This window comes from Cryptomeria japonica, chromosome 10 (assembly GCF_030272615.1).
Source record: "Cryptomeria japonica chromosome 10, Sugi_1.0, whole genome shotgun sequence".
NCBI lineage: Eukaryota > Viridiplantae > Streptophyta > Pinopsida > Cupressales > Cupressaceae > Cryptomeria > Cryptomeria japonica.
In genome coordinates, this window is record NC_081414.1 from 86117292 (window position 1) to 86130708 (window position 13417).

Sequence of the window (13417 nt, forward strand, 5' to 3'; positions counted from 1 at the left end):
GGGGTTCTAAAAGTGAACACGAATGGATCCTCTAGGAGAAATCCAGGTCTTGTTGGAATTGGTGGTGTTGGCAGAAGTAGTGATGGTAGGTTTCTATTCTTTTTCTCTACTTTTAAAGGGGTTCACTCTAATAATCTAATGGAGGCCATGGCTATTCTCCAAGGGATTGAAAAAGGGTATGCCTTTGGTTGGAGAAGGATTGCTTGTGAGTCTGACTCACAAATTGCGATTGATATGTTGAATGCTCATTGTATGGAGGATGTTAATTGGCAGCGAGCTAGGGTGGCTAGGCATATTTTGAATTTATGCTTATCCCTGGAGTATATCTCTTTTAGTCATATCCCTCGTGAATGGAATAAACTTGCAAATTGTTTGGCCAAATGGGCCATGGAGAACTTGGGGGAGTGGAATATCTCCAAAATATTCTGGCATCTTGGATAGATTAATTGAGGATGATTAGGAGAGGTAGTTGTTTTTGGGCTGGTTCCTTGGGGCTTGTTCCCTTGGGGTTGTGTGGCTCTTTGTGTGGGTTGTTTGCCCTTGCTTTGTATTCTTGCTATTTTTCTAAATAATTTTTTACCCTCTTTTTCAAAAAAAAGAAAGAACCATTAGAATGAATAAGATATGTGTATAAGACTGAAATTGCAAGAATAGAAGAAAATGTAGTGTGTAAAAGATGTAAGTTTAAATAATGTCAAAAGAAAATGTTCGTTTAGAATATTAAGATTGAGATAAATATCCATACACTAACATATCCATACGTTTCCCACTTACTTTTATGATTACCATCTTAATGATAAGTAGTACACTCATGTTAAATTTGACTCATGACTATATTCTCATTCATATTCATTTCACTTTTATTTACATCATTTTCTATACATTCATAAATTAAAATGATCATTGCTACACCTACATTCACTATTAATATTTTATATATTCCCTCTCCACTTCAATATTATTATATTAAATCCTTATCCATATAATTGGCATGTTCCTATTAACACAACAATATACATTTCTATTAGTTTAAAAGCTAGTAAATAACTAAATGTTAAAGTGGTGATCGGTGATTGATTTTTATATTTCACAATTTTTTATATTTCAACTTCTCACCGCTATCTCACCTCACCTGGTACGAATAGCTAAGAAATCATATCCAGTAGGTGCACGGCCATTTATGTCATAAAGCTAGAAAAAGCTCATATACACCAGCCCACTGAAAGCGATCTAGCCAGAAAATGACCTTGAAAAGACTGGACCTATTTATATGAGGGAAATGATGTGTACCCATTAATTTCTTCTAGCAAAGTGGCTTGCTTATTCTCTATTAATGGCACAAGAAAATTTAACTACAAAACATTGGCTCACAATTAGCTCAATACCAGCATAGAATAAAGCATTTGAACAGCAACATATTTTCTCTTTGGTTGTTTTTTTAATCTCGTTTACTTCATGTGCATTCAATTTAACACTAACATAATGCATAATTTCATAGTTGGGTATGATAAGGCTGTCTGCACGAGCTTCGCAGGAACATGATACTAGCTGCCACGTTACAATGCAGATTATATATATGTCATATCGTATGGAAAAAATTGAAAAAAAACAAAAAAAAAGACTTTGTAACTTGAAAGCTGGTGTAGGTGAAAACAACATTGCTCTTTTAAGGTCACATCGACCTGACTTGAATTCATGACTAAGGAGCTTCCACGTCTTGTGTAATAATGCCTTCGTCTTGTGTGGCCCTCATGACAAAGGACGGCTTTCTTCCAGTAGGACTCTGCAATTTGTCCACCTACTAAAACTACTTCATCGATATAACAGTTTACTGGTACATTACTTTATTGATGGTCACCATGTTGTGGAAGAAAACATTTCCACGTCCATGCCCAAGTAGTCTATAAAATAACCTCTCCTAGAAGAGCAACAACATTCGTGCTTTTGATCACTTGTCAACTACTTTACGGGAGGTGCAGTCACTATGAGTAAGAATAACTTGGAAGAATCGTCAAAGGGCTTGTTGTCCAATTATCAACTGGGGAGATTCAAGCTATCTCACAGGTATATAGTGATTGAGAGATGTAGAGTTTTTGGGAGAAATGAAGTGTAGAAGACATTTTATATCTTTTCAGCTACTTATGGTTTGCTGGATAATGAACAGCGGGTTTACTTTTCATAACATTGCTTATATGACTGTTTGATTTGAAGTCTCCAAAGGGTTGAATACTCTTAAAATGACATTCCGATTCTTATTTAAAAATGTGTTTTGGTTTAAACTTAAAATCAAGTTCTGATCACAACTAACATAGTTGAATACACAGTGGACAAATTTTAAAGAATATGTTTATTCATTTAAGTTAGCCAACTTACATATTCTGTAGTTGTATAGGATGTGTAATTTTGGCAATATTGTTAGAATCAGGAGCTGTGATTGACAATATTGTTCTTCTTTTGCACCTTCATATTTAAATCTGATTAAAAAGCCATTTCTGTTTATGGTGGGAGAAGAGTTGAAGTGCTTTTAAAAAAGTTTATAGTGTTTTTTTTTTTCAGGATTGTATTGGCTCCCATGACCAGGTGCAGAGCATTGGATCACCTTCCGCAGGCAGCTCACATAGAGTTTTACTCCCAGAGAGCAACTAAGGGAGGCTTTCTCATCACTGAGGGTGTTGGTATAGCAGATAATGCCTTTGGGTATGTTTTATTAATTGACTTACATAAGAATCTGAGCAGGGTCATTGCAATGTTGGTGGTGATCTTTATTATGCTTCTCCATGGTGTTCAATTACAGTGACCTTTACATTCTATATTTATAAATAGAGGTTTAACTTCCAGAACTTTTGGATTAGTTTATTTTAATTTATTTTTGATCACATTTTATGATGTTATCAGAGTGAGATAGTCAGAGGAAAGATCTCAAATATTGATAAAGAAAATAAATTTACATAATTTTAACTATACACTGGAATTTCATGTCTTTAAGAGGGTCTACTAGATCATAGAATGGGAAGAAGTTTTCTATCATTTTAGATATAGACCTTTTGACAAAGCTGGTGGTAATAAAGTCTTGACAATCTCTCTAATGGTACTCTGTTTTTCATATAAAAGAAAACTTCAATATATGTACTGGATTCCACCATTAATGTTTTGTACACAGAAGGAAATATCAGTGTGTTTGTTGGATTTTACCTAGTTGTGCTCTCTGTTTGCAGATTTCCACACTGTCCTGGAATATATACAGAAGAGCAAGTGGAAGCTTGGAAACCTGTATCGAAGGCTGTTCATGACAAGGGTGGTGTAATTTTCTGTCAGCTTTGGCATGTTGGTAGAGCTTCCCATACCTGTAAGAAATTGCTATTATTTTTTTGTATGTTGAGTGAAACAGTGTGCACATTGTTGTATTTATTGTTCAATAGTAAAACTTTTTAGAATTCACCCTTCATTATATTATAGCCAATTTGCTTTTTCCCCAGCTCAAGTCTTTTAATCTCTCAAGCTTAAGGAGTATTTTAAAAGAGTTTATTGCACTAAGAGTCAGACTGTTTAAACATGACAATCATTCCACACCTAATTCCTGAATTGTTACCCTCGCACATTTAAAATAGATACGCAAATCAGCTTTTTGATAATAATTTCCGTGTTTAATTATTGGCAGTCAGTATCATAAGCAACACGGTTGTTGAAATCCTAACAGGACAGATTTTATTTATGCAGGCTACCAAGCCGATGAGATGGCACCTGTTTCTGCCACAGGAAGGAAGATTTCAGATCACTGGACCATTCTAATGCCGGATGCCTCAAAGGCCACTTTTTCCTGGCCCAGGGTTTTAAATGCCAAAGAGATAGAATTAATTATTGAACAGTTCAGGAGATCAGCCAGAAATGCAATTGAAGCAGGCAATTTTCTAACATTTAGATAACTATTTAAAACATTCAATCAAATTGGATAACAGGAGTAAATAATCAGTCAGCACTTAATTTATATAATAAACAATGTCATTATTGCTGTAAAATATTCAAATCTATTTCTTCAGATATCCTCTACCATAACAATCTACCAAATGCAGAACAGTAGGTAAATAATAGCTTGTTGGATGCAGCTGTCCTTAATCATGACAGTTTGCAGGTATCCTTTGATCATAAATATTTTGTAAGATAACTAGCTCCAGGTTAAGCCACGATAGTGTTGTACAGCCAAGTATTATTTTAACTGCTGGTCTTCATGGTTCACTCCAACAATTAATAGATGTAATATTTAAAAAAGAGTACATTTGATGTACAATTTCTTTTATCTGTGTAACTTCAGTGGGCCTCATATCCTCAGATTTCTTAGTACTATTAAAACAAGCAAACTAATGCACTTACAACTCAAAATGAAAGAAAATGTTTCTAGGGTACAAGGAATATGGTGATCCTTATAAATAGAAAGAAAAATATTTAGATTTTCCAGAAAACAGACAATACCTAATTGGCAAATAGCAAATGAGCTTCTGGTTTTGTGTGTGCAGGATTCGACGGGGTAGAAATTCACGGAGCTCACGGTTACCTGGTAGATCAATTCCTCAAAGACTCCATTAATGATCGCACCGACGAATACGGCGGTCCAGTCCACAACAGATGCAGATTTCTATTCCGCATAATAGCTGCTATTACAGAGGAAATCGGAGGCGACAGGGTAGGCGTTCGAATCTCCCCGCTGATAAACCATCTGGACGCAACAGACTCAGATCCCCTGTCCCTCGCGTTATACATAATCCAGCAGCTAAATAACCTCCCTGCTCCGGGCCTGTGCTATTTGCATCTTACATGCCCACGTTTTACAGCAGGCGGAGATGTGGAAGACAAGGAAGAGTATGCAAATTATCATTCCTGTATTCGGAAGGCCTTCAGAGGAACCCTAATTAGCAGTGGCGGATACAGCAGGGATTCTGGTATGGCTGCCATTGTTAATGGTGAAGCAGACCTTGTTTCATATGGACGCTTGTTTCTTTCAAACCCCGATTTACCTCTGAGATTTGCTACTGCAGGTCTACATTTTATACCCACCACCCTGTTGTGGGGTATACTGATTATCCATTTCTCAATTAACCGCATAAAAACCTATAATGGGTCTTCTTCATATTTGCCCAAATTTATATGCCCTACTGTGGTTAGAGTGTGGCTTGGAAAGTAATACTAATGACCTGCTAAAGATCTTTAGCACAATGTGAAGAGCAGTTGTAAATTTAATTTAATTAATTTACTTTTATTTTTTTTTAATTTTTTTTTATGAATAGTCAGTTGTAAATTTGATGATCAATTTTTAATAATTTGAGAATTTTTTTAGGTGAGGATTTTTTATTATTGAAAAATAAGAGGTATATAATAAAGTTATAGTTTATTTTCTTAATAAAAAAATTGACATAAAATTAAATTTTAAAAATAAATAATTAAAAATGAAATAATAATTAATAAATGGTTTTAAATATAATATAACTATTTAAGTTATTTGTTAAAATAGTAAATAATTCTTTAAGTTAAATATCCAATACACAAATATAAAAAAGTGCAATAGAACAAAGTAGGAAATCTAATAGAATCAAGTAGTATAAGTGCAATTAATCATTCGTCTAAGTTATACGTTCAATACATAAAAATAAATAGAAAGCAAACTAAGTAAAAAGTATACTAAAACTAACACTTGAGGGTTGATTTGATGGTCAAGGTCATGTGACCCCCGCACCGAGCAAATCTTTGTTTTGTTTTTAACTTTTAATTGATGAAAGTGGTGTTTTTCTTTCCATGGAACCTCTTATGACTATGAGTCTTGTACCTTGATTGTACCCAAGCACTCCTTGGCAGGGAGATGTCAAGTCCTAAGTGAGAAAACTTTCCTTGGTCACAAGGGGGCTTGTCATGCCCACATTTTAACATATGTGAACATGACATAACTCCATTTAAAAAAACAAACTTTTTACTCAAACAAGGTAATATTCAAATGAAAATAAGATAAATAAATCACGTGATATAAATTAGGGACTAACACCAACCAATTGAATTTATCCTTCAATAAATTGGAACTATCTTAAAATAAAAATAATATAAAGCAGACATACTCTCACTAATCTAATAATTGTGACTCTTAAATTAATAAAATTAGTCATTAAAGTACTATTAGTTATCTTAACAAATAAAACACTTATAACATATATCAATAATGATAAACCACTATCTCTTTCTGGTAATCTATATAATTGATCCCTGTTGTTTCTGCGTAAAATTGTGTGTTTTTTTTTGATGAAAAACACACACACAATCTTACTAAGAAACAACAACTATCAACATTATGGATTGTAGAAAATTGATATCTTTAACCTATATAATATTTCAATACAAATATAACTAACATAGAATATATATTTTCACAAAATCAAGTATTGAATTTATAATATGCAAAGATTTTAAATTGATATTGAAATAGAAATCTTAACTATAAGGTGTCCATAATATAAATTAATATTAAAATTTGAATGTGTAACAACTTCATTGGCACAACTCATTTATTTAATTCAATATTATTATTATATCATATGGGATTGACTTTCCAATTTTAAGAATAAGTATTAAATTTATTTTAAAAGAAGTCTACTCCAACCATGTTTAACCATTAATAAATTTGATTCAACCAAACAATTATATTTAAATTTAAAATAATTTTTAGAAGTATAAATTCTATTATAATTTAATAACCATACTGACTTAATTAATAATGTATAACGTTATTCCTTCGTTAATGGGGCTTGGTTAGTTGATCACCTTATCAATCTAAGGGATAGAGTTTAATGGGTTGCCTTGGAAGCGGGCTGGATCAAAATCAACTTTGATGGTGCCTCAATGGGCAATCTAGGACCAAGTAGTGTGAGATGTGTCGCTAGAGACCATGTGAACGTCATATATTAAAGAAAAAGAGAGTGTCGCTAGGGGTGGCTACTAATAACTTTTTTAGGTGGTCCTACTCGGACTCAAGTTGAGCCTAGAATTGAAGGTGGATAAAGTGCATTTGGAGGGCGAATAGAAATTGTAGTCACATAAATCTGTCCACTTAATTAAATGAATACTTAGTATTTATTTGATTATTTAACCATCAATTAATAGTTAATTAAATTAATATTTAATTAATTCATCTTAACCCTCTTCTCCTATTAATTAAATAAATTATTCAATTTATTTGATTTAATTCACTTAACCAAATTCATACCATTAATTAAATAAGTAAATCATATTTGTTTAATTAAATCTTCTCTCACATTTAAATAAATTAATATTTATTTAAATCCCCCAAAATCCCACCTCTCACATTTAAATAAATAAATCATTTATTTAAATCACCTTTATCCTCCACCCACTTGCATTTTCCTACAAATACAAGTTGCACAATTATTTTAAATAAATAATTTATTTAAATCACCTTTATCCTCCACCCACTTGTATTTTCCTACAAAAGCAAGTTGCACAACTATTTTAAATAAATTATTTATTTAAAATCCTATTTATCCTCACCCACTTGAAACCTTTAATGGTTTCCCTTAAAGTATTCAAACTTGATGGCTTTAAAGTCTTCAAACTTGATGGCTTCCTTCTATAGTCTTCTTAAGACTTTAATGGTTTTCCTTAAAGTCTTCAAGCCTTTAATGGTTTCCCTCAAAGTCTTCAAGCATTTTAAATGCTTTATCTTCTTTTTCTCATTTAAATAAATTAATACTTATTTAAATATTTATCCAAATTCAACTTACACCATTTAATTGAAATAAATGATTTTATTTTAATTGAAAATACCAAAATTTCTCCCACTTGCATTTTCCTACAAAATCCACTTGTATGCCTAAACCCCTTCTAGATTCTTCTAAACCCTTCCTAATTAGCCTAATCCATCCCCTAAATATTGTCACATTCCTAAGCAAATTGGAGTCACTTCTCAAAGACTCCAAAGTCTTTGAAAAGCAATTAATGCTTTGTGTGTTCAACAAATTAACCCTCAAAGTCTTGGATAACCTTTGAAAGCTTTCAACCTTCAACCACTTAATCCCCAAAGTCTCCAATAACCATTAATGGTTAATTCAACCCTCCCACATGGTTAAAACATTTGTTTTGACTCAACCTCTACCCAACCCAAAGGTCTCATCAGGCCATTAATGCTTTGACCATGATTATCTCTTAAACATTTGCACAAAGGTTTATCCTTGGATTAACTCTTAATCCAATGGGTAATCTTAATTTAGACTTGACCCTTACCTTCTAGATAACCATGAGGTCTTCTCAGGCCTTTAATGCCTCCAACCTCTTCTCTCAACCCAATCCTATGTTGACACTTGTCACCATTTTATTGGTGCCAATTGTGCACATGGATCCCCAACTTTCAAACTTGGCCCTTGATTAAACCATTCAATCTTAACCCTTCATTTCCCCATTTCTTCTATAAATAGAACCCTTCTCCTCAAGCAAAAAGAAGCATTTAGAGTATTGTTGTTATACTGGCATTAGCATAGAGCTTTTTCATAGCATCACTATCTACTCTTGCATAGTATTTGCTTATCATATTCAACCATCTTGAATCTCCATATGACATCCATGGCTAGTGCTAAAAGCTGAGAGCTACACTCATTTGGGACTTGGAGAGGAGAGGAACAAGGGAGGAGCAACTATGAGCATCTTGATTAGCTATTTCATTCTATGTTTATATGCTTTCTATTTCATGCTTAATATCTCTCTTGATATGCCTGTTTAGGATAATCTTTTGTTGCTAACACTAACGTTTGTTTCTTGTGCTCTTGTGTGTGTTGCCATCAAACAGATTTTCTAATCCTTTTTGCAGAGCATCAGAAATATTTGAAGAATAGATAATTAAGGTTAAGTGGCCGATTAGGAAAGATCGACTAGGATGATGAAAATGACTAATGCAAAAGGAAATAAGCTTTCATGATGACTACATAAGGCATGCACTTATAAATGGGTGGAGGAAGTGGTAAATTAGTCACACTAAGTTGCCTGACTCTACGAGCTAAGAGAGGAAGAAACGGACATGTTGATTTTGCTTGAGTCATCCAAGTGATAGATGTCCTTCTTAGGGGAGGTGTTTGATAAAAGGTTGGTGTCTATACTCACCACAAGCAACCCCTTGGTCATTCATGCTGTGAAGACCATCCTTGAGAAGGAGTTTCTCCCAACCTTTTTCCATCATAGGGTGAATACAGACAATGACAGCTACTTTTTTGGTCGCGGTGCTAATGGTAGGGGAGCTAAAAGATGAAGCTAAGGTGTTATGCTAGAATATTTTTAAGCATGATTTTCTCGGTGAGATTGATGCGGTGCTAGACAAAATAGATCGAAATTTGCACATTCTAATGCCACATAATTATTATATGCAAAAAGATAAGGGTGGGGAGGTGAATAAATTCCAACTTAATACCACCTTGGAGCTAGATAGTTTGAGTAGACACGGGGAGGAAATTAGTAGGAGCATTATCTTTCCTTAGAGGTTGACTAGGATTAGGATGGTCATGGAGGAAGGTTGGGTGAAGGAATACATGTAAAAGGAGGGATTGTTGGAGGAGAATGAGGTAGAGTTGAATGCAGACCTAGATTTTGGGGCACCAATACTGGAAGAGGAATGGGTAGACATTGACATGTGCGACCCCCTGGAGATGGAAAGCACTACGGTTCATGATGCTTGTGACCCAGAATGCCCCATGGCGACCAAAGACTTAGAAATCAAAAGGCTAAAACATGATGATTAATATGGCGGCCTGTGTGGTTTTGGTTTTTTGGCATCTTCTTTGTCTATCGTAATGAATCGATAGGTTTATGCTGTAAATTGGTAGGTCTTAGTTCATTTCACCATTTTGCTAATATAATGAAAGTTATAGTGATATCCATTTATAACCTCCAATTTTATGTCTTGGAGGATAAGTTGGGGCAAGAATAGTAATATGCATACTGATAAGAGGCTTTTTTGAATGGAAAGGTAGAACTAGATATGTAGAAAGCTAATAAACTATACTGTACCTTTCTCTTAGTAATATAAGGGTGCTACCCCAATGCAATAATTTATCTAGGAAAAAATAATGTATAACGTTATTTAGCTCACAAAGTTAATAAACATAATTAAATAATTGCTTTAGTATTAGTTAATATTAACATATTAAGGCCAATAAAACTATAGGTGTTGTCAAAACACTTAATATTTATTTGTTTGTTATAACCCTTCATTCTAGAAATTTATAATTGCTAGAAAGATATTTAATTTATGAATTTAAGTAAACTCAATTATTCACTATCAAATGTGCTTAGTTGAATATTTGCATTAGTTAAGCCCTTGAATGGATTATCGAATTCTTTGAAATGTTAATTACACTTGTATTATCACACATAATAAGAATTGCCTCATCATACATCACCTTGTTGCAATATATTCTTCTTTTGTTGTAGATAATGACATTGAATCATGTTTTTTGCTCAACCAAGAGACCAATCTATCTCCCCAAAAAATGCATCACCACTTGTACTTCTTTTGTCATTAGCATATCCAACCCAGTTAGCATTCATGTAAGCTTTCAAAGACAAATCATCATCCTTCTTATACCACAAACCATCTAGAGTCCCTTTCAATTATCTAAATATCCTTTTCACTTTGTTATCATGAGACTGCTTTGGATTAGTTTGATATTTGGCAATCAAACAAACTGCATGCATAATATCCCATCTTGCAGTAGTCAAATACAACAATCCACAAATCATAGATCTATAAAGTTTCTAATCCACTTTTGGAGATTCATCATCTTTGATCAAATGACAGCCAATAACCATGGGGTTCCAATTGACTTACAATTCTCCATACCAAAGGTTTTCAACACCTAATTGAATCAATTGACCTAAGAAATGAAAATACCATCTTTCAGCTGTGTTACTTAAGGACCAAGAAAAAATGACAACTCACCAATAATTGACATATCAAATTCCTTATACAAACCTTTTGCAAATATAACCATATCCACCAAAAAATATATCATCAACATATACAACTACTATCAATAGTTTTTCACTTTCAAGGTTCCTTGAAATACAAATTACTATATGCAGTACTTTTCTTGAAGTTTTGTTGCAACAAATATCTGTCCAACCTTACATACTAAGCTCTAGCATCTTGCTTGAGTCTATAAAGTGCCTTCTTGAGTCTACAAGCCATATCGAGATTTCCTGACAACTAAAACCCATTTGAATGTTCAATGTAAACCTCTTCTTCAAGTTCTCCATTCAAGAATGTTGACTTAACATCCATCTAATACATCTTAAGGTTCTTGTAAGAAACAAATGAGAGAAACATTTTTATCACTTCCATCTTAGCTATTGAAGAAAAAGTTTGCTCCAAGTCTATACCTTCAACTTATGAATAACCTTTACAAATCGGTATTTCCTTATTTCTTGTGAATTTTCTCCATCTTCATTCAACTTGTCCCGAAACACCCACTTTGTTCCTATCACATTCTTGTTCATCAATCTGGAAACCAATTCCCATGTCTAATTCTTTTCTATCTATTTTAGCTCTTTTTCCATTACCTTCATCCATCCATCATCTTTGCAGGCCTTTGTAAAGGTCTTTGGCTGTACCTTAGATAAGAAACAAAAAATTGGTTGTTCACTAGCATTGGCTAATCTTCTTCTTGTTTGAACTAGTTTGTCTTTATCTCCAATGATATGATCTTTTGAATGATTCTGTTACAAGTGTGGTTGTTGTTGCACCAAAAGATCATCCTTTTAATTCTTGATACAACCACTAGACTTATAGAATCCACAAGAGGTAGTTAATCCATGTCACAAACCCGAGCGCTACGCTGCACAACACAAGGAAACCAAGGGTGCACACCTTGCAACAATCCCCCCCAGCATAAGCGAGGGGTTTGAACCTGTTACCAAGCTTTGATACCACTTGTTACAAGTGTAGTTGTCGTTGCACCAAAAGATCGACCTTGTAATGCCCAATACAACCACTAGATTTATAGAATCCACAAGAGGCGGCTAAGCCATGTCACAAACCCAAGCACTACATTGCACAACACAAGGAGACCAAGGGCGCACACCTTGCAACATATTCTTCTACACATACTTTGCAGGTGTCTTAGGTCCTTGCTTAGGTTCCTTGTCTTTTCCATCTAGTTCTACTTTATCTTTTGGAACTTCTTTCTCTTCCGCAGTAATGGGGTATCTTCTATCTAAATATCAAATTTTGGTGCAACCTGATTTCATTCTTCACTTACTCTAACATTTGTACTTTCCACAATCCTCTTCAGCCTCATGATGTAGCATCAGTATGCCTTCCTCTTTGTAGAGTGTCCTAGAAATATTCCTTCATTATATTTTTGCATCAAACTTCCCCAAATCTTCCTCATCTCTTTTGATGTAACACTTTCTTCCAAGGATTCTAAAATATTTGATCGTAGGTGATCTTCCATACCATAGCTCATAAGTTGTCTTTGTATGGTTCACTCTTACTTGTACCCCATTAAGAATATAGACAAAAATATGCACAACTTCTTTCCAATACACATCAAGAAGGGTCTCATGTTTTAACATAACTCTAGCCATTTCAACAATAGTTCTATTCTTCCTTTCAATAACTCCATTTTGTTGTAGAGTCCTAGGTGTAGACAATTGTATTCTAACACCATGCTCTTTAAAAAATCTATCAAATTAACTTGATACAAATTCTCCACCTCTATTAAACCTTAGACATTTGATCTTAGCTTCTATTTGATTTTCAACTGTAGAGTTCAACAATTTAAACCTATGTGGTGCTTCTAATTTTTCTTATAAGAAAGTAAGCCACGTCATTCTAGAATAATCATAAATGAGAAACATAAAATACCTTTCACCATTTAGTCCTTGTGTTCTTATGGGTTTTCACGAGTCTATATAAATATGAAATTCCAAAGGTTTTGTAGTAGAATACTTCTTGTTCTTGAATTTGTTCATCGTTTGATTTCCCATCTAGCATTCCTTGCACACTATATTGGTAGGTTTCATAATCTTTAGAAAATCTCTCATTGCTTGAGTAGAACTAATCTTCACCATTTTGTCAATATTAATGTGTTCGATCCTTTTTGCCACAACCAACATTCACTGCTTTGCACCAAGAGACAACTACTTCCTATGTTTTCCTTTATGTAATAAACATTGGCATTTATTCTTATACCTTTTGCAACTAACCTTTTGGAATCACCTTTTCTAATTTCATATCCAGACCCATGAAATATAAGCTTGTGACCCTTACTACACATTCGAGTCACACTCAAAAAATTATGTCTTAAACCTTGAACATAGTAAACATCATTTGTCTTATGCTTACCGTCAATGGATATAGTTCCTTTACCACATATAGGTG

General features: G+C 33.8%; 1 protein-coding gene across 2 annotated transcripts; it reads left to right on the forward strand.

Moving 5' to 3' along the window:
- Positions 1-1918: 1918 nt before the first annotated feature.
- On the forward strand, positions 1919-5262 carry LOC131031545 (12-oxophytodienoate reductase 3). Of its 2 annotated transcripts, none has more exons than XM_059213723.1 (5): positions 1919-2064; positions 2557-2697; positions 3216-3370; positions 3718-3900; positions 4512-5262. In XM_059213723.1, exons 1-5 carry the CDS (start codon positions 1985-1987, stop codon positions 5174-5176), a joined length of 1224 nt encoding a protein of 407 aa, XP_059069706.1. In that variant the 5' UTR covers positions 1919-1984; the 3' UTR covers positions 5177-5262. The 2 variants fall into 2 exon arrangements, with proteins under 2 accessions (XP_059069706.1, XP_057818664.2); XM_057962681.2 differs by having other exon boundaries at positions 1921-2064; positions 3216-3346.
- Positions 5263-13417: the final 8155 nt, after the last annotated feature.